This window comes from Aptenodytes patagonicus, chromosome 5, assembly GCF_965638725.1.
Source record: "Aptenodytes patagonicus chromosome 5, bAptPat1.pri.cur, whole genome shotgun sequence".
NCBI lineage: Eukaryota > Metazoa > Chordata > Aves > Sphenisciformes > Spheniscidae > Aptenodytes > Aptenodytes patagonicus.
This window is the reverse complement of record NC_134953.1, coordinates 76,552,972-76,574,382: the sequence shown is the minus strand read 5'-3', so window position 1 is coordinate 76,574,382 and position 21,411 is coordinate 76,552,972. Positions and strand designations below refer to the sequence as shown.

At 39.9% G+C, this 21,411-nt stretch overlaps 1 protein-coding gene across 1 annotated transcript in view; it reads left to right on the top strand.

The window, feature by feature from the left end:
- The window catches only part of ABCA4 (ATP binding cassette subfamily A member 4), a 76,302-nt gene extending 54,942 nt beyond the window's left edge, over nucleotides 1–21,360 (top strand). The window contains exons 30-49 of the mRNA XM_076337767.1: nucleotides 464–653; nucleotides 3,420–3,514; nucleotides 4,490–4,522; nucleotides 5,685–5,790; nucleotides 5,911–5,985; nucleotides 6,453–6,622; nucleotides 7,585–7,762; nucleotides 9,190–9,305; nucleotides 11,001–11,148; nucleotides 12,600–12,723; nucleotides 13,479–13,608; nucleotides 14,503–14,623; nucleotides 15,487–15,549; nucleotides 15,661–15,767; nucleotides 16,747–16,888; nucleotides 17,551–17,685; nucleotides 19,157–19,260; nucleotides 19,348–19,440; nucleotides 19,782–20,031; nucleotides 20,970–21,360. Coding sequence (XP_076193882.1) covers nucleotides 464–653; nucleotides 3,420–3,514; nucleotides 4,490–4,522; nucleotides 5,685–5,790; nucleotides 5,911–5,985; nucleotides 6,453–6,622; nucleotides 7,585–7,762; nucleotides 9,190–9,305; nucleotides 11,001–11,148; nucleotides 12,600–12,723; nucleotides 13,479–13,608; nucleotides 14,503–14,623; nucleotides 15,487–15,549; nucleotides 15,661–15,767; nucleotides 16,747–16,888; nucleotides 17,551–17,685; nucleotides 19,157–19,260; nucleotides 19,348–19,440; nucleotides 19,782–20,031; nucleotides 20,970–21,092 — 2,503 coding nt within the window. The 3' untranslated portion in view covers nucleotides 21,093–21,360. The remainder of the gene's footprint in view (nucleotides 1–463; nucleotides 654–3,419; nucleotides 3,515–4,489; nucleotides 4,523–5,684; nucleotides 5,791–5,910; nucleotides 5,986–6,452; nucleotides 6,623–7,584; nucleotides 7,763–9,189; nucleotides 9,306–11,000; nucleotides 11,149–12,599; nucleotides 12,724–13,478; nucleotides 13,609–14,502; nucleotides 14,624–15,486; nucleotides 15,550–15,660; nucleotides 15,768–16,746; nucleotides 16,889–17,550; nucleotides 17,686–19,156; nucleotides 19,261–19,347; nucleotides 19,441–19,781; nucleotides 20,032–20,969) is intronic.
- The last annotated feature ends 51 nt before the right edge of the window (nucleotides 21,361–21,411 follow it).

The following is a 21,411-nucleotide window of genomic DNA, read 5'->3' as shown; positions in this document are numbered from 1 at the left end:
TTTCTCCTGCCTCTCTCCCAGTCGTGATATCCAGCAACTTGATTCTTCTGCCTGCCCTCTCCTCTCTCTTTCCCTTCCTCTCCTTTGCCTGGTACAGCAGGAACAAAGAGTAAACTTTAGAAAATAAAGAGAGAAATGATACTGCATGAACAAGGAAAAGGATAGTTCCTTCGCAAAGATATGTGTCCTCTGCAGATTTTGTGTGTACTAATGGGTCAAACACAGTCCCCTTGTTCCTTCAGTGTCCTGTCTGCAAGCTGAAGACAGTAAACTTGGCAGAGATGTGGGGGGAGATTGTATTTATTCATGTTTACCAGGTGCTCTAAAATGTTCTTATTATTCGTAAGTCACAGGATAAGGGCTGAGAGGAGAATGTCTGCTGAGAGCATTGTGATTTTGTGGATTTGTGACCTCTCATGAACTGTATCTCTGCACAGCTTAAGGAGTCTCTTCCTCTACACAGGAACTACCCATGCAATAATCTGCCGACTGCCTGGAACACACCTGCTGTTCATCCTAACCTAAGCAGCCTCCTGCTGAGCCAAAAGTGGAGCCCTGAGAATCCTTCACCTTCCTGCAAGTGCAGCGCTCACAAGAAACTCACTATGCTGCCAGAATGCCCTGCAGGCGCAGGAGGCCTCCCGCCACCACAGGTAGTGTCCCTGTGCCATAAATCTTTGTAGAAAAGTTTCATGGCGAGTGCTGGAAAAGGGATTAGTGTGTAAGTACCTTGCCATGCCAATATACATAGAAGGAATTGAGTACATTTTTTTAAAAGAGCAAGAATTGCTGGAATTTGGAATTCAGTTTCAGAGGTATTGGAAAAGCTTGCACATTTAAATGAAATTTAATTACTGTTTTCATCCAAATTGGAAACTTTTCATATAGAAGAAAATCACAAAAATTTTAACAATTTATCAAATAATTTTTTAAAAATCTTAAATTTTTTTGCCTCAAAGAACAATTCTATTTAGAAAATTGCCTTTGCTTAAAGAAGAGAAGGGAAGGAGGGAGAAAGAAGAAAGGAAGGAAAGAAAAAATGTCATGATTTTGAAAATCATGGAGTGGGGTCACCTCATTAAAAATGGAGAAATTAATATTGAGTCAACCCCAAATAATCTTTTTTTACATGTCTTTTGGTTCCATTTCTGGAAAGAAAGTTCTAAGCTAGCAAAACAAACGTTTGTATGCATGTGCATGAAGGTGGGTAATTTAATAACCACTGATGCTGTATGGAGAAGAGATGAGAGCTACATTCCCACCTGTTCCTATCAATGAATAATCTTAGTAGTGCCCTTTATAAAGTGTGCTTGCTCTTTTGAAGAGCAAAGGAAAATTATAGCCTGTTAGCGTTTACATTTTCTAAATGTTTTTCTAACAAGTTAAAGAAAACAGAACTGCAGCCACTCTCAGAGTAATAGCTCACTAATTTAATGTCTCACCATGCATACCATTCAGCTTTAATATTCCTGTTTGCCAGGCTACACACATTAGTCAAATGACTGAAATAATTCTAGTTTTAACACTAATGTCACAAGCTTAACCAATTTCTGAATCCAAATCCATGACACGATCTCTTAAAAATACTGATTCAGCTTGCTTTGGTTTCTCTATCACTATTCACAAAACAAGAAAGCAAAGTTGTTTTAAATATCTGTAGAATTGCTGTCTATGAAGCAAAAAAAGAAATTAATGAAGAGGTTACATTCTGACCTTATTCACAGCATCCCAAGTTATTTCTGATTTCCAAGTAATCCCTGTCCAACGGGCAGCCAAAGTTGAATTCTGCTAATTGCATGCTAGTGTATTTGAGAGGGAAATTTAGTCTAAAACTTCAAATCCAAGTAGGATGCAAAATTATTTTTTTTGTTTGTTTGTGGGGATTCTAGTCCTCTAAGGGAAATGTATTTATTATAATATTATCCTGATAATTTTGCAGGATATGATAATTTTGTATAACTTGTCAGGAAGAAACAGTTCACATTTGAGTGTCCAGGGAAGCAACAGTATGTAAATAATTGTGAAGTATGTCTGAGCATAGACAGCTCATTTAGTGAAGGCACTATGAGGATGCCACCAGTCTTCCTGTGCATTGTCTAGAATCAGCTAGACATCTGTAATGTATCTTCTGTCATCCGGTACTGCCTCTCTGTGGACAAATGTAGGAACTTCTGGAAAGTTCATTGGACTTACTTTCTAGGTCATTACTAGGTCGTTTCAGGTTGCAAGCTTTGCCCTCTGAAACTACCCAGGAACCTTTTATAAGTATATTCTACCTCGGGATAAACTCAGCACGTTTGAGGTCGTGTTTCACAGCGACCCTGTATTTGCAAAAGACTCACAAAGGCGTCATGTGGCATCATTTTAATTATAAAAAGAGAGAGTAAATTTCATTCAAACCATCTAACACGCTAGTGAAGGTGAAGTTTTCATATTAATTTTTACTTCAACTTGCTAAATCATAGAAAACTACCTTATCATCACTGGGACCTCAATTTATTTGAAGAGCTTCCTTCTTTCACAGTGAAGAAAAAGCCTTGAGCAACCCTGGCCTTTGTTGCAAATAACTCGGGTCAAGTTTCAGAGTGAAGTGCAACTGTTTTGTGTCAGGCATCGCAAACTTCTGTGATTTCATGATTTCTTCTGAAATCTTAGTAAAGTAAAGATGTTTGGGCTAGAAAATGAATGACCCAGTGTCGTGGTTTAACCCCAGCTGGCAACTAAGCCACTCACTCCCCCCTGGTGGGATGGGAGAGAGGATCAGAAGGGTAAAAGTGAGGAAACTCATGGGTTGAGATAAAGACAGTTTAATAGGCAAAGCAAAAGCCACGCGCGCAAGCAAAGCAAAACAAGGCATTCCTTCACTCCTTCCCATGGGCAGGCAGGTGTTCAGCCATCTCCAGGAAAGCAGGGCTCCATCACGCCTAACGGTGACTTGGGAAGACAAACGCCATCTCTCCGAACGTCCCCCCCTTCCTCCTTCTTCCCCCAGCTTTACATGCTGAGCATGATGTCATATGGTGTGGGATATCCCTTGGGTCAGTTGGGGTCAGCTGTCCTGGCTGTGTCCCCTCCCAACCCCTTGTGCCCCCCAGCCTGCTCGCGGATGGGGTGGGGTGAGAGGCAGAAAAGGCCTTGACTCTGTGTCAGCACTGCTCAGCAGGAACGAAAACATCCCTGTGTTATCAATGCTGTTTCCAGCACAAATCCAAAACACAGCCCCATACCAGCTGCTGTGAAGAACATTAACTCTATCCCAGCCAAAACCAGCACGCCCACTCTCATTTCAGTGATACTCTGAACCTGAGCAATTCCTCTGAACCAAAGGTACTTTTGCTGTTTTCCTGACAAACACTTACTTAATAGCTTTAGAGACTGTAAAGTTTACTGTGATTGCTTATGTTTTCTTTTCTTTCCAGAGAGTGCAGCACAGCACAGAAATTCTTCAAGATCTGACCCACAGAAATATTTCAGATTTTCTGGTGAAAACATATCCCACTTTGATAAAAGGGAGGTAGGGGTGAATCTCTCTTTGTTTTTCACATGGGGTATTTTGTACCTGGCCATGAAATTCTCATTTAATAACAACATAGCACCTGATGTGCCACAGTGTTGTGTAGACTTGAGCATCATGTCCGTATTCCTGATGTAAGAACAGGAGATGCTCGTTTTAGGGGAGTTTAATTGTTTTAATTATACCTATTTGTATAATTGGGTACTCCTTTATAGGCAGAGCTAAGTTTCAGTGTTGATGGAATGCCATGTTAATGGTAACTGTGTCAATGGTGAGAAAATTTGTGCCTCTGCGCAGCGTGGTGAACTGCCTTGCAGAGATACTAGTTTGTGTCCCTGAAGAACTGTAGCCACACCAGCATGACCATCTGCCTGAGTTAATCATCACTTGCTTCCCAGAAGTGCTAAAGAGCCAAAGGACAATGTTACATAGATACATCTATCCTACTGATAGCTCCTCAGCTTGCATGAGTGTCGTGCATGGTAATTAGCTGTGCAGTGTCCATGGCCTATTATTTCTGATCCAGGCCTTGCTACCTTTTCAATTCCCAGCAGAGTTCTTGAAATTCCCATTATATTAGCTATGTGTTGGCTGCCTTTGACTGTCATAATTGCTTTAGATACATCTTTTTAAATCAATTCATTATGGACTTAGGATAGAGCCAGTATGTGTCACTTTAGAAATCTTGCTTATCTCTGTATGAGGTGGAGATGAATCATGTCAGAAAACAAAACAAAAAACCAAAAACCCACTGCAGGGAATATCAAAAGTCCTGACAGCCCCACAACTCAAAGTAATCAGCAGCAATTAAAAAAGAAAGCAAATAAAAACAAATAAACCAAAAAAAAAGCTGTCTAGAGGAAACTGGAGATCTGTAAAGCATAGGAATTCACCTTTAATTTCCATTTAAGCCTGACAATACCGTTGACTTTGGTTCAGTGCGTTAAGAGACAGGATTCTCTTTGTCTGTTTCAGCTTGAAGAGCAAATACTGGGTCAATGAGCAAAGGTAAGAAACCAATTCACAGATTATGGTGGTAAATAAAGGAACAATGAATTTCTGTTTAACTGTGGAGCCTCACAATGTTTCTCTGAATGGACAAGGGGAATTGTGGCAGATAGTATAGAACAAAGAGATGGCTTCAGTGGGAAATAGGTTGGGGGTCAGCAAGGGTTTTATAAAGACAAGGGGTTATATTTGTTTGGACTACCTCCACAAGGATGAAGGCCAGAGGCACACAATGGAACTATCAGTTTTATTATCTACAAGAGTCAGACTAATGGGAGCTGAGTGATGGAAAGTTACAATACAATATTGCACTACGTTGCAATAGTGCTCTGATGCAGCTCTTTCAAAGTGCAGCAGAAAAATATGAACCCTCCAAAAAAAGGACCTGGGTAAGATGAAACCTAGACACCAGCTTATCAAATACAGAAGTAACAACCACAACTCCTCATCTCCGTTCTGAACATGTGCAGTAGTTATAAAACAGATTCCACTAGTGCTTCACGGTTACATAGAGGCATCAGCTAACCCCAGTGTGATGTCCTCACTGCAGATACTAAGCTTAGAAAGATGACGGATTAGTCTGAAGAACATACTCATTTAGTTTTTCATCAGCAGCAGGAATTCACTTCAAAGGTAGCAGCTGGATGACTGGCTTCCTTCACGGAATATCTGCTTGTTCATGTGCAAACATTACTTTCTATGGGATTAGACTTTGGTTCATCTCATGTGATAGTATTTATCATTATGGAGTATTGGCTGGCACCAGCATTGGTGAATACCTGCTCCTCTCAGGGCAATTGAAATTTTAACTGCGGTCCATGCTGTCCTCAGTCCTCCGTGCTGTCCAAACAGTTATATGTCAATTATCTTGATTTAAAGATTTTGCACTGTAGAAATAACTGTTTTCTCCAAATCTTATATCTAAATAATAATTTTCTCAGGATCCTGGCATGAACCCCTCAGAAACTGATAGAACTTCTATTATTTGTAAGACCTATAAAGACCTAATACAACTTGTTAGAAAAAGAGTGGAGATCATTATACATGAATTATATGATGTATAGAAATCAACCTTACATTAAGTGGATTTTTAGTATTTCCATCAATGTACAGAGTTTTGGGTCTGTGATACAAGTGACTGACGATACTGTTCTCTTTGTAGATATGGAGGAATTTCTATAGGAGGAAGGCTCCCAGTCCTTCATGTTTCTGGAGATCAAGTTGTCAATTTTCTAAGTGATCTTGGCCGAATGATGAATGTGACAGGAGTAAGCAAGATTTTTATGGGTTTTTTGTCCCTTTACTAAAGAATTGTTACAAAGCTGAAAATCTGCAGCACCGGATTTCACCCAAGCAGCTGACCTTTAGCGTTTTCTTTTTTATTTTAGGGACAAACTTCCCTGGCAGCTGTCAAAGAAATTTCCAATTTCCTTAAATACATGGAAACTGAAGATAATATTAAGGTATTTGCTGGAAGTAGTCTGCTAACTCAGTCTTTCTTGACATAGACTTCACATTGTGAGAATATTGCTAGTGGCGTTCTCAGATGCAAGAAGAGCTGAAATACTATACTTATTATAAGTAATATGGGATACAGTGTTAATGCAAAGTTATTTCTAATGTGATTTTTTTTAACCATGTTCTTAATACTTTTTGCTGTCCTAAATACTTCCGAGTAGGGCACGTTCTGCTAAATTTTAAAATGTGCTTCTATAAAATCCTTTGACAGTGGTTGTCCAACCCTTTTAAAAGCATAGTATGTGAGCTCCTCCTGCTGGACTGTGCCTAGGAGCTATGAATTCCTCATGCTGGATTCTTCCCTGCTGACAATGCCCACCAAAGTAGATGAAAGGCAGCCAAGTTTTCTTCTGCAGCTCAGGGTTATTAGCGAAGGCTTCTTAAATGAATCTGTGCTTTCTGACTCTTTTAGGTGTGGTTTAACAATAAAGGCTGGCATGCTATGGTTAGTTTCCTTAACGTAGCCAATAATGCAATCCTTAGAGCTAACTTGCGGACTGGCCAAGCCCCTGAGGAATATGGGATCACTGCTGTAAACCATCCTCTGAACCTCACTAAGGAGCAACTCTCTGAAGTCACTGTGTAAGTCTGCCTGTGCTCTGCTGCTGGTTTTTACCCCTCCCTCTCCTGGCAGCTTACCACCTCCAGCATACTCACACTCTGAGGAGAAATAGTTCAATTGACAGAATGTGGAGGCCTTTCCCTGAAGTTGTATTCTAATCAAGAATTAGATATACAATCTATTCTTTTCTGTCTCATTGTATTCCTATAAGAGTTCATTCCCATCCCATGTAGGAGCTATGACCATTGGTTATACATGATTACATGTTTCTGTTGATTCCCAAGCACGAAGATTCTGAAGTCTTTGTTCATGCTGCAAAGCCAGTAGATCTACTTGTGAAATAACAGAGAGATCATAATCAAAAAAGGAATCAGAAATTGTCCTTAATTGACTACAGGTAGGCAACAACCTCCGTCTTGGTGCCAAGGACAGCACAGAGGTAGATCTTCAACGGCATTCCAGAATCTACAAGCCATAATTTCTTGAAAAAGACACCCCTAAGAAGACATGACTTTCCACTTGTGTCTATTAAGTTCAGAAGTCAGTGAAACTGAAAACTTCTGCCTTAGTACAGAGGGAAGATCTGCGCTTCATCTCACTGTCTGCAACTTGCCTCCTTGAGTCTCTCTTTTCCCAGCTCCCAGAGCACTTTGACTATTGTGCCTTAATGTCTAGTTTGAGACACACCATAGAGGAAAGGCTGTCAAACTGAGATATATATAGGAGTTGAACTGTTCCAGAGAATGAAGGCAAGTAAAAAATCAGGGAATGGTGCCACCAATATCCATATTTGTTAGCTGCAGTCCCCAACACATCTTGGGAAAATACACTAGCACATTTTGAAATTGGAAAAGTCTTCTACTTACAAAATAACCTTGCTCCTTCTAGATCTTAAAATTCCCTCCAGATTCCCCAAATGCTAATACAGTGTTGTGTTGCGTCCATTCCCTTGCTCACAGTCCCTTCTTGTGTTCTGTTTTAGGCTGACCACTTCAGTGGATGCTGTTGTTGCCATCTGTGTGATTTTTGCCATGTCCTTTATACCAGCTAGTTTTGTTTTATACCTGATTCAAGAACGTGTAACAAAAGCCAAGCATCTACAGTTTGTCAGTGGTGTGAGCCCTGCAATCTACTGGCTAACTAACTTCATGTGGGACATAGTGAGTAACTGCTGATCTGATTTCATAGCCTGCAATTATTCCCGGGTTTGCATGAACTGGGGACTGATCTGTGAATTGAGTGAAGGTGATTGTGAGCATTGCAAAGCATTCATTTCTTTAAGGATTTGACCTCCTAACTAATTACAGATGTAGAAATCAAGTCAGGTGCACAGCTCATTATTCAACTAATGAAGCTGAAATTGTTGTAATCTTAGGGTTTCCAGTGCTTACAACTGAATGTATAATAAAGTACAACTTACCATAGCAGGGGAAAGCCCAGTTGCCTGATTCTAGTCAGTTCTGCCCTCTAGAAGAACCATAACGTGTTTCTAGATATTCAAGAAATCTAAGTGGGAGATTCACAGGCTGCTGGAACAGTAGCAGGAGGTCAAGCAAAATACTGTAGGGTGTCTAAAATTACATAGATGTATTTGTTTAGGTCACTGAATCACATTCACTGTGTTGTTCTAAAAGGATTTAGACCACAGGCTCAGGCTTGCTTAGACAGGACTCAGCTACCCTCCCAATACCCCTCAGGCCACTTTGTCACAAAGGAGCAAATTCTTTGCCTGGTTGAGGCACAGCAAGGGGCTGGTTTTCTAGCCATGCATTCTCAAAAGAGAATAAGGCCAAGGGCTTATGCAATAAGAAAAGCATGAACGTGGAATTGAAAAAATTAAAAAGAAAAAAAATTGAAATAATTGAAAAGCCCAAAACTCTTTTGGGCTTTGGAAGGTGCTCTTTCAGGAGAAGGTAAAGCAAAGCATTAATTTAGTAAATGAGGGAAAAGAAGCAGGTCTCTGAGTTCCTGTCCCCTGCTGGTCACAGCAGCCTCCCAGCAGCTTCCTTAACAGGAATTCTGCTAGGCCATGGCCCTTGACAGCATGATGCAAAGGTATTAATTGGTCTTAGCAGTTCTGTGAAACGCCACCTTCCATTCTGCATGGGGAGCTCTGTGCATTGCAGTAGACTAGCGCTACTAACACTGAATAGAGAAATTGAGGAGAGCGGTGGCCAAGCATATTCACTTTAGCCTCCTCCCAGGAATGTGGCTCAAGTAACTAGCTTTTTTCCCCTCCTACACAGCCTTTGCATCACCAGAAACTGCACTTCCTTTGCATACCCACGGCCTCTTTCTGTGGGCAGCCTGCCAGCAGGACCATGAAATAATTGGCTCCCAAACCATAATCTAAGAAACAACAATGTATGTTGTATTTTTGATGAACAGTCTGATAAAAGGGGTCTCGGAAAAATGTCAAGTGCTGCCAATGCTACCCATTGATCCAAAAGCTTGAGTGTGACTAGTCTAGCTCATAAATTCCAGTGTTCCTCAATACAAAAGCCTTTTGGAATAATGTGTAGGATCTGGATATGTTTGCAGACCTTCTCAGGTCTTACACACTGATCTTCACCCTGTGATATGGCAGGTGAATTATGCACTGAGTGCTGGAATGGTTGTGGTTATATTCGCTGGATTCAACAAGAAAGCATACACTTCTCCGACTAATTTCCCTGTGCTTGTTGCCTTGCTGCTTCTGTATGGGTGAGTCTTCAAGGTTGTTCCTGCATGTGGGGCCCTGTATTTCACAAGGAAATGATTTCATGTTATTGAGCTTGGTACTTAGTGAAATCCAGCTTTAAAGAATAAAACTGAGTGGGTACAATACAGGTTAGAACTGGATTCTGTCCCTGCTCCAGGATATTTACACACTCTGTCTGGCCACGTGCTGTAAAGGAGATTTTTTTTGTCACTGCCTTACACTTTTAAGCATTAAATGTGATCCTTACAGGAAAATATATTTGTTCGGTTTGCTGCTTTCTGATATGTACATTGTGTAGGAATTTAGTGGTTGTTTATTTGCCTCACTGACAGCCAATACTAAAATGACTTTCAGTATTTAACCCAAGGGCAAAGAGTACTGAGTCTTCAACACTTTTTTTTTTAACTTCAGATGAGCATTTGTGTTGGCAAAATAGCATTTTATAAGGCTGACTGAAATTCACTTTCATTTAATTAGTAATCATATATTTTTATCTATAAAATCATATTCCTGATAGCCCTGCAGCTGATGTAACCTAGGCAAAATGATCGACCAGATCTATTTCTAGAGTTAAAGAAATAAATTAAGCTTTTCACATGTTAAGCCTAAGAGGGAACAGTTCTTTTCTGGGCAGGCTACCTTTAATTTTCTGAAGGTTTTGTGTTCTTTGAATGAAAATCCTGAGAAAATGGAAAGCATTGTCATAATTTAATCTCTGTAAAATACCCAATGTTAAAAAATCCTATCAGAATGTTCATTTGTTTTAATTTTTCATTATACCTTTCTGAAGTGCAATACTGATATCTTTAATAAGTTGTCTGTGGCTCTATATATTTTTTAAAATACAGTAATTCATGGCTGTGTGGATGGACGTTTAAAATGTCTTTGCATATTTTAAAGCATCTACCAAGATGAAATTTTCAGAAAAAATAAAATCACATGGCAGTCACTTCAATAATAATTTCATAATTTGCTACTCAAAATAAAAAACAGAAAGGAAGGTAAATTCATAGAATCATATATTAGCCCTTGCGTCCAGCTGCAGTCACAATGGGAAACTTAGGATGAGTCTTTCTGACCACGTGTATTGTCCTGTTAAGCAATTCAGGTTGTTGTTACTGAATTCTTCCTAGTCAGGCTGATTGTTGCTAAGCATTGCAAGTTTATTCCAGAGGAATACTCCTCTTGTGCTGCTGCATGTGCATTTGCTATGTCCCAGAAATCGTGGCACAGGAAGTTCCAAATCAGGAGTGAAAAAACAATGGTAGAGGAGTTAGAAAGGAATATAAAAATTTACAGAGTTTCTGATTTCTTTGGACAGTTCCAAAGGCTGAGGAGTATCTAGCAAAGCAGTACATCGTATTTGCTTTATCTAACTTTTCTTTGTTTCTCCCTCCTGGTGTACAACCCAGTGAGATTTGCAAGGATATCTGGTGTGATAATAACTTTGCTAGCATTAAGTTTTCTCAATTTTAGCAGTTTCTATTGCCCTGCATTTTAACAGCAAAAAAGACTAAGCAGAAAAAACTTTTTATCTAGTAACCAGGGAAAGAATATTGTAGTGGCATCTCTGGTTGGTTACACCATTTCATTACACTTGGGATGAGAGGAAAGCTCAACTTTGTGTTTTCATTAGGCCAACTGACATGAGAATACTGAGAAGCTGTTATCATAGTTTTTCTATCTTTTGCATGCAGATGGGCAGTAATTCCCATGATGTACCCTGCTTCTTCTTTCTTCAGCGTCCCTAGCACTGCTTATGTTGCATTGTCTTGTATTAATCTCTTTGTGGGGATCAACAGCACTGCCATTACATTCATCCTGGAGTTATTTGAAAATAACCCGGTAAGTAATGTTTTTGTTGACACCTGGTTTTAAAGAGCTGTGCAAAGGATGTCCGAGCATAACCATCTCTAACAGTAACTGTCTTTCTCTACCTTGCCATTTTTTCTGGCAGTGAGTGGGGAACTCTGCTGAGTAACTGCAGGGACAGGTGAGCAGAATAACCCAGAGACGTGACTCAGGGCAATTGATATCTTGGGCTATACGCACAAGGAATGATACTGAGTGTTTTTCATCCCTATGAGCAAACTTCTGTACACTTTCACAGTTGGGGAGGAGGGGACATGGCACTTTGTGCTTGCTTCTGCAGTTTGGGTTGTACAGGAAGAGGTAGATGGTAGAAAATCATAGAGTCACCGCTAAGTAAGGAAAGACACTTACTCCTGCTAGTCATTGTGTTAGAGGAGATGTTCTGCTTATAGTAGCATTTTGAGAATTTCCCAAAAATGGTTTCACACCACCAAGCAGGTGACAGAAAGTACAAGAATAGACAGAATACAGTGAGTGCCAAAATTAGTTCTTAGAAAGGCTGAGAGATCAGTTTATAAAACACTGTTGGCTTGTATGCACTACTACTACCACCTCTACAGCTGCTGATGCTTTAGCCACTGAGATTGACACCCTTTCTACATCTGACAGCAATTCAATTAGCTATCATTACTGACAGTCCATTTTCAAACACCATGTGCTGATCAAGCACTGTTGTTTGCTGGGAAGGAGAAACAGATCTTGGTTCAGCTCATGGTTTCAAGGGCCAACTTTACAATACTTTCTGTCCCTGGTGTTCCTGCATTCTCAGCCACGCTTCTTGATAGCACAGGGTTCAATCTAGTGCCATTCAGTCTGTGGGGCAGCAGGCCAGTATTGTTATCTTTGAGAATATGTCTCTGTTGTAGACACTGTGTCTCCAGAGGGAAAATTGCCCTTCTCTGGATTCAGTGTTGGTGCAGCTAGACTGCTACTGGCACTTACACTGTTTTGGGTATCTCCACATTGCACCAAAGTCTACTGTGTAGTTATGCCCAGACACTGGTACTTTCCAATATTGTGGCAGTCCTGATTATGGAAATATTCCAGCTATAAATAAAGATGTTATGACAGAAAAATACCACTCTTTCTTGTTGCTCACAGTTGCTGTTTATAATAGCTGACACCAGAATTACGTTAACTCTGCTACATAGAGAAATACTTCATTACAAAGATTAATTTCTCTCCCCATTGAGAGTTTTTCACAAGCACTTTGTCTGGTGCAGTGTATGCCAGCATTCTGCTGTGCTGCATTCTAGGTTGCAGATGCTTTGGGTGTAACTTGATAAATACTCTGTTTTCTCTGTTGTAAGAACACAGAACATCCAGTTTCTCTGACATGACAAAGAACTTTTCACTCATGTTGCTATGTTTTCTTAAAGAAGTCTGGTTTCAACTGCTTATTATGTTGTTTCTGTTTCTTATAGTCTTTGCTGAAGTTTAATAAAACATTGAAAAATGTGCTGATTGTCTTCCCACATTTTTGCCTGGGTCGTGGACTCATTGACTTGGCCATGAACCAAGCTGTGACTGAAGTATATGCCAGGTTTGGTAAGTAAGAGCCAATAAGCAACAAGTTATATCAGTGTCACATGTCCTGACCTTGGATGAAATGGTTGGAAGTATTATCTTGGAAAATTAATGGCTGTTTCTGAAATTCTCCCCTTTCACATAATCAGGTGGATGAGGAGTATGAAAGTTTAACCTCTCTGAAGGAATCACAGCTTCTGATACAGCTGCCAGAACTCTACGGCCCAACCAGTAGTCTGTACTGGAAATGAACCCATTTGTTCAGTGCCAGACTTTGGTGTCTTTTTATCATTTTTCTGAAGTCCTTAGATCATTACAGTAGGACATATTATTTCATTTCATTTGAATAGTTTGGCAGCCCTCATGTTAATGCTTAAAGTGGCTGCTGTTCTTCAAATGCATCCTCTTGGGATATGGCTGTATTTGATATCAGACAACTTCTTATTAAAAGAATGGTCATATAGCAGAACTCATCTGTTTTTATTCAGAAAATGTATGTCTTTCACATAATCCATGCAAATTTCATGTTATAATATCCAAATCAGTGCATATTCAGAGAGCTTATATTCATTTTTGCTCCCATGCAGCAGCTGAACTTGGAGTGTGTTTTCTTAGGAATCTTTATAAGACACTGGAAAATGCAGGCCAGGCCTGATCATGATCAAATAAAGTACAGATTTTCATCCTAAACCATTACGATTATGCCTTCTGTTCTGAGGAGCAGTGTTTTGTTTCAGCAGTATTTCACCTTGCTTTCTGGTGCTCTTTCTCCAAAGGTGAGAAGCATGTTTCCAATCCTTTTCAGTGGGACTTTGTTGGAAAGAACCTGGTTGCCATGGCTGTTCAAGGGGTTGCATTCTTCATTCTGAATCTCCTTATGCAGCACCATTTGTTCTCCACAAGATGGTAAGTCTGAAAGCTTGTATTAATGTTCCTTTATTAACAGGGTTAATGTCTTTGTTATTCTCTATGTCCCTCCTTTTTCTTTTCCTCTGAATTTTTCAGCTTTTTTTTTTCTGTTTACTTACCTGATTTCATCTTAATTTGCTGATATCCTGGTTCAAGAAAGCATTTACAAATGTGCATTATCTTAACAGGATTAAAGAATATATTGTTAAAGAAATTAGTTTTCCTGAATTAAGACTTCAGTGTAAATTTTTTTTAGATTAAAACACTGTAATAGTGAGATTATAAAATGACTTGGAAAGTTTGTAGTGTCATAAACACTAACATGAGGTACTGGCCTGACATCCCAAGACAGGAATTCTCGTCCATTGCACAGGACAGTTGCAGCCTGGACACTATGCAAGCGTCCCCTCTCTGCTTTACAAATGTGCCTCTATCTCAATGACAGCAGCTACCTTCCAGGTGTGCGTGGGTCATTCACTCCTGTTCAAGATTGCCAACAAGAGTACTAATTGGTATAATTATGAAAATACTGTCTTACAGGGAGGCCTACTCAAAAGATCTGTAGAGGGACTATCATTAGCTACTGAAGAGCAGCCAAAAAGCAAAAGCTTTGGCTGGGGGGCAGGTTATGTCATATCAGTGACTGACAAGGCATGCTCTTTTTGAGCAAGCCATTTCATCCCTTTTTAGTATTTAGAGATTAACTTTCAAAGGTCAGGGATTCTCCCAACAGCAGGAATGCTCCAGCCAATGTCACATTGTGAAGTTTCAATCCCACTGCTTCCACCAGTCACATTTTTGGCAATTGATCAGCCATTGTTTCACGCTGTTATTCTAACTGCACCCAGGGCAACTTGTTGTTTCTGCAATCAGTCTCTTGGGTTTTTCCAGGTTTGCTGAGACTGCCATGTCATCTGTTATTGATGAAGATGAGGATGTTGCAGAAGAAAGAAAAAGAATTATGAATGGAGGGAACAAAACAGATATCTTAGTATTACAAGAACTAACCAAGGTAATATTTTGAGAAGAATGAAACAAATTAGTGTAAATTTTTTCTTTCAGAATGTATTTCAGCTGTGGATTCAGATAGTATTGTTTTCAAAATCAACCTTGTGCCTTAGAAAATAACCAACATTTTAGAAGTCAAAGTTTGACATGTTATTTGGCCATTTCCTTTAATTAGAAATCAAACCATAGGGAAGTCCAGCAAGGACAGTGCAACCCTCCCTGCTTAGGGGTTTTCTTTTTTACCTCACATCATCTGACATGGCTTATCTATTGAGTGTCCATTTCTACTACTAGTCTTTTCTTCTACAATGCTGTTTTTTCCATAGGTGAGTTTCAATCTCAAGTTAATCATTTGATTGCTTTCATATTGAGGGCTATAGTTATTGCTAATTTACCTTCTTTCCAGACATTGAAGGCATCTGAGTTATGCTATCAGAGTGCATACAAGCTTGAGCTACAGAAATACAAAGATTACACACATTGCTGGGATCTCATGAATAGAGAACTGGAGTATCATTCTTCAAACTATCTTGCTGTATTGTTCCACTTTGGTTTGATATCTCAGAGATATTTTGTCCCAGCAAAGCATCAGGTCTGTCTTCTAGTGCTAAAGACATGAAATAAAAGTCTGAATACAGAAAAATTGGTATTTTTAGGTGTCATTACAAATTTATTTAATGTAACTAGATGTCTGACTTTGTAGAATGTAGAATCAATCTTTTTAATTTTTTTATTTACTCCTGTCTTGGTTCTAAAGTTGCCTCATCCCAATAACATTAAACTAAAAAATTCAGAAGACTTTCATTGCTGTAGATGTCTTGAAATAGGATTTTTCTTTTTTTTTTTTTTTTCCCCCCGTCAATTTAGATTTATGCAGGTAGGCACAAGCCTGCAGTGGACAGACTCTGTGTTGGCATCCGTCCCGGAGAGGTAGGTTGTTCAATAACACTAGATTACTTTCCATGGATCAGTTCAGATTTCATGCCCCTGCTGATTTGCAAGTTGGAAATACTAAAGAATGTGATAAATTTTGTAATTTAGTGCTTTGGTCTTTTGGGAGTGAATGGTGCTGGCAAAACAACAACGTTCAAAATGCTGACTGGAGATACTGATGTGACATCTGGAGATGCTGTAGTGGCTGGCAATAGGTAAGTACCTTAAAAAAAAAAACTGTGACAGTCCATTTACCAGGGTTAGAACTGCCCAGATCATAGTCTCAATGACCCAGCAGCTCTTTTCCAGTTTTATGGCACTGAGAGAGACCACAGCTAACACACACTGGCACTTTATACTTTTAACACTGTTGTAAAATCTGTGAGTAAGTTACAGTAATGCTAACAGTGGGACGAGGCAATCAGATCTAATGGTAAGAGCTTGCCAACATAAGATAACCAGTCCAACAGGGTACTTTGATCTGCTACTTTTCTAGCATCTTTGTTTACACAGTGCTGGCATAATGTCATAAGTTAATACAGCGTGATCTGGTATTCACTTATGTTAGTTTAGTTCCAGGTTGTGTGTCTTTGTTTGTTAGGCGTAGTTCAGATTTGATTCTTTGTCCATTGATGTGGTTTGAACAATAGCTGTTTTGTTGCCAGGACATGGTCCTGGGCAGCCTGCTCTGGGTGACCCTGCTTGAGCAGGGTGGGTGGACAAGATGACCTCCAGAGGCCCCTTCCAACCTCAACCGTTCTGTTATTCTGTACTTCTCCTACTATTACTACCAGCAAAGTGTTAGCCTTGTGTCTTGCCTGTCTGTTCCCAGTGACCACACTCTGAGATGGAATGGATTGATTTTTTTTCTTTTAGAAATAAACACCGTTTGCAAAAAATATGATCTGAGCAGCTGTTCAAAGAACAACTCGTTAAGTTAGCCTTTACCTAAATAGGAAAATGGGTGAGGGGAAATGGGCTTACACTCTTAACCAGAACTGAGCTGACTTAGATGAGAATATATTCCTTGCTATTCTGTACAGACAGATATTTTAGTAGGATCTTGTATCACGAGGAATTCATTCTCCTCTTATAAAGGTTGTTGCCCCAGAAAAGAAACATTTTATTTGAAGTGTCCATCTCTGTCTTAAAGCTAGTATTACAGATATAAGATTCTTCGCTTTGTTTCTCCAGTGTATTGACCCACATTTCTAATGTCCATCAAAACATGGGATACTGCCCTCAGTTTGATGCCATTGATGACCTGCTCACAGGACGAGAACACCTCTACTTATATGCACGCCTGCGGGGAGTTCCAGCAGAGGAAATCAAGAGGGTAAAGCATTCTTGCTTTTGACTTACACGTAGTTACAGTGAATATTTGTGATGATTAACTGGGTTCGTAACATGCCAAGGGCCAGAATTTCCAAAGTGGGCTTGCCATTCTGTGTGTTGAAGTTCTGGGAGTGGTTCCTGTCATTTGGACAGTTAAGTACAAGACTGCACTATCAAATGGCATTAATGGTACTTGCAAAACTGTGGTGCCGACTGTGGAAGGCTAAAGATGCAATTGCTATGACTCAGAACTGCACTGGTTGCTGTTTTGTTCTTGTCTTTAAAGTTGTTTATGTATAAGAAAGAAAACATGAAGAAGATTTAGCTGAAGATGTCCCTGCCCACAGCAGGGGGGTTGGACTAGATGACCTTTAGAGGTCCCTTCCAACCCAAACTATTCTATGATTCTATGATAAGATTCCAGAAGAAAATAATTTAAATTCTTGCACAGATAGGAAGTCTACAGCTGAGGCTGGTTTATGGCTTTCCCTCAAGTAGTTATCTCCCTCATCATGATAAATTTTTTGGACTCCCCTGCTCCAGTTCTAAAATGAATGTGCTAAAACCCAGGGGATTGCCATGTCCCTGCCAGAAGAGGGGTGTATCAGCAGTCCCGTCTGTTGTGCATTAGCTGCTGTGTGAAAAAGACTGTCTTTCTCATAGGTTGCTGAATGGGGCATCCAGAAGCTGGGACTTCCTATGTATGCAGACCACCTGGCTGGTACCTACAGTGGTGGCAACAAGCGCAAGCTCTCCACTGCCATTGCACTGATAGGCTGCCCACCACTCATCTTGCTAGTAAGTGTCATGGTAACATAGCTCTGTGATAGTTCAATATAACTTCTCATAAAACTACACGCTAAAGAAGTACAAGGATGTTTATGACAGTCCTTGCAAGCTCCTTTCTGCCCTCAACTTACATCTACTTCAATGCAATTTTGAGTTCTTTAATTTCAGGGATAGATTGGGATGCGTAACTATGTTTTCAATGGACCCCAAGCGATTACGAAAGAAAGATCTTCAACAAAGAATGGTTTGAGATAAAATCTATAATCCAGACAAATCTGAATTTAAATCAATGTTTGGTTTCAGTCTGTGTTTTCTTGTCAGAGTATATCCACTCATGTAAAAGATGATGTTACAACATAGACCTTGCTGCTTTATCCAGCAGAACAGAGGAAGATAGCTACCCTTTTTCAGCCTTTAATATCTTTGGAATAAATTACACAAATTTAGACTAAACTATACAAATGCTGAAATGTAGTTCTCATCAAATAACATAAGTTATCACATAAGTGCATATCTCAAGGGAAATTCTAAATGCAATTACTACAAAAACTCTTCATTTGGATTATACTGTACCACCTTAATTTGTAGGCTAAAAAGAAACATTTTAATAACATGTTTCCTTGCACCATTTACTATGCCTTTACATGTATTCTGCCAGTACGTAGTAAACAGTCAGATAAAATGTTTTCTTGTAATTCCTTAAGACAAAATGTTGCATGAAAATTTTTTTCTCTAAGATTTTTAAAAATTTTTTGTTACTAACTGGGTTAACTGATTTATGCAGGGCCAGATCCTTAGCTGGTGTAAAGCAGGGTGACTTCACTAGCTTCTTGGGTTGAGAAATGTGTTCTTTATGTTTATGTAAGTAAGAAGGTTACCTGGGGAGAACTCGCTCTCCTTTTACAAGAGTTGTTGCCCCAGAAAAGGAAGATTTTATTCAAAGTGTTCATCTCTGTCTTAAAGCTAGTATTACAGATATAAGATTCTCCTCTTTGTTTCTGCAGTATATTGACCAACATCTCCAATGTCCATCAAAACATGGGAGCCAAACTTGGCACAATCTGATGTAGCTGCTACTGCATGAGCCTCTTTCCATTTATTTCTATTTTGGGTCCTAAATGTTTTTATAATGGGGTATCACAAATGCTTACTTTTTTGATATCGAAGACCCTAGACTGGGGACTGCCTTTGTCATAATGGTGACTGCATTCCCTTCCCTGTAGCTGTGCCCTATGCAGACAGCATTATATTCTTACCTGCAGTTTCTTGTACTTGTTTCCTTACTGCTTTGTGCCAAGAAGTACATTAGTACCCATTCACTCATGTGCTTCTCAAGGTGCACGTGCTTTCTCAAGGCACAGATTTCAGTAGAGAAGCAGCTATATGCTAAGGCCCAAACACACAGTGACTTGATTCTGCGTAGATTTTCTTTTTCTTATCTGCTTCTCTGACTCCAATTGTCTTAACATATCCCTTACAGGATGAACCGACTACTGGAATGGACCCTCAGTCCCGGCGCCTCCTGTGGGACTCTATTGTCAGCGTACTCAGAGATGGGCGAGCTGTGGTTCTAACCTCACACAGGTAAAAAGAGTTAGAATTCAGAATCCCAGAGTAGCTGAAGTTCATCTGCTGGCTTTTATCTCAAATATCTCTTCTCTGTTTTGAAAGTATGGAAGAATGTGAAGCCCTCTGTACTCGTTTAGCCATCATGGTAAAAGGTACCTTCAGATGCCTGGGCACAATTCAGCAGCTAAAATACAAGTAAGTAGAATATTTTTATGGTGTTTTTTAATGTGAAAACTTAGTGTATGTGACATGTACTGTTCTTAATACAGCAATCCAATCTGAAGAGCTGTTGTTTAAACAGACCCATTTTGGGTGCAACTCTGTGGTATCCTAGACAATTTGAGCAGACCTCATTTCAACTCTGTTATGCTACACACCACTTCTGCAAGGCGAATACAGAGCTTCCTACAAAGCTAGATCTCATGTATTATCTTTCAGATACTGTTAATGTTTTCATAGCTGATGAAAATTAATTTCCTTCCTGAATAATGAAACCGTCTCTTCATCCAATTCCCAAATCCACGTGTGCTTTCCAGGTTTGGAGATGGCTACATTGTCACTCTGAAAATCAAAGCTCCGAAGTCTGGGCTGCCTCCAGATCCTACTCCTGCTGAGCAATTCATACGCATGAACTTCCCAGGGAGTTTACAGAGAGAGAAACACTACAACATGCTGCAGTATCAGATTTGCTCCTCCTCTCTGGCTAAGATTTTTCAGTTAATAATCTCCAATAAGGAAAACTTGCATATTGAGGAATATTCTGTGTCTCAAACAACATTAGATCAGGTGAGTAAAAAATAAAGCATCCATGAGAAAGCCTGTGTGGCGAGAATTAGGCAATGCAATGGGGATGTATTCAAACAACTGAAGGACCAAACTGTTCAGAGTAGAGAATTATCTCGCACCTCTTTCTGAGGCAAAATTCCCAGACCCCTCATCAAGGAGGGTGGATCAGATATGAAATCTGTAAGTAATTCCCTGTGTAAATAGGTGCCATTTAAAAGCTGGTAAGACAGTGTTTCCCAGATGCCAGAATTCACACAACCCATTCCTTCAGGAGCAGCAGTCTGAGCAAGGTCAGCTATTCAGAATGAGTTTTGCTGAGCCGGAAATAACGTTTTATTTTAAATAAGAGATTTGTACTGTGTTGTGTCAGCGATACTGTGATATCTAGTTAAATGTTTATATGTCTCTATCATGCACTTTTATACAGGAGCAATTAGACACAGAAAACCTGGAAAGTCCAGTGGGACTGTTGGCAACACCCACTTGCTAGAAGGTATTAGCCCCATCTGCCTGCTTTCCTAAGTAGCTGAGGGTCCACGTATGCAAAGCTGTCTTTGACAGGAATGCTAGAGAGACATTCCTGGCTGCCTTACAGCTTCCTACTAAAATATTCTGTCTCCTTTTTCCCATCACAACCAAATTCACTTACGTTTTGCAAGCCATGCAAACCTTGCTGAACCCATCTCCTGCTTAAGAAAAAATGGGATTTTAGTTGCAAGTAAGTGCATCCAAAGGAAGGAAGTTGCAAGGAAGTTTATCAAAATAAAGAAGGAATTAATGATCCCCGCTGATATGCAATGTCTCAGTTCAGTTCATGTCTATGGATTCCCCTTTCTGTCTCTTCCCTGCAGAGGCCAAGAGGATGCAAATGTACAGAGACATTCCACTAACTCATCTCCGTTGATGAGGTGGTGACATTTTCTGCTTTCCTCACACAGGTTTTTGTGAACTTTGCTAAACAGCAGATGGAGGATGAGGAAATTCCTTTGCATCCCCGTGCAGCCGGAGCCAGCCGAGAAGCAAAGGTGTTCCCTGCTTTGCATCAGCAGGCAGTCGCATAGACTATTCCTACAGTCACTAGCGCTTAGAGTGTGCACAGTGCAAAGATGTGCCATAGCAGAGCAGTACAAGGGTAAAACAAAGGTTCCCACACTCAGTATTATACTGATTTTTTTGCACCTTTCTGAGCACTGTGCTCACAACAGCAACAGCCCTAGCAACAGCCAACATCTACTGCTCTACCAGGAACGCTACATGCTGAAAGTGTCAAAGGAAAGGCAGGTCCTTGCTACAGAACAAAATCTTCCTCTAACATAAAGTTCATTATAAGATACAAGAAGAGAAGTCTCATTCCTCCTTGATGACCTGTAAAGAGCATTA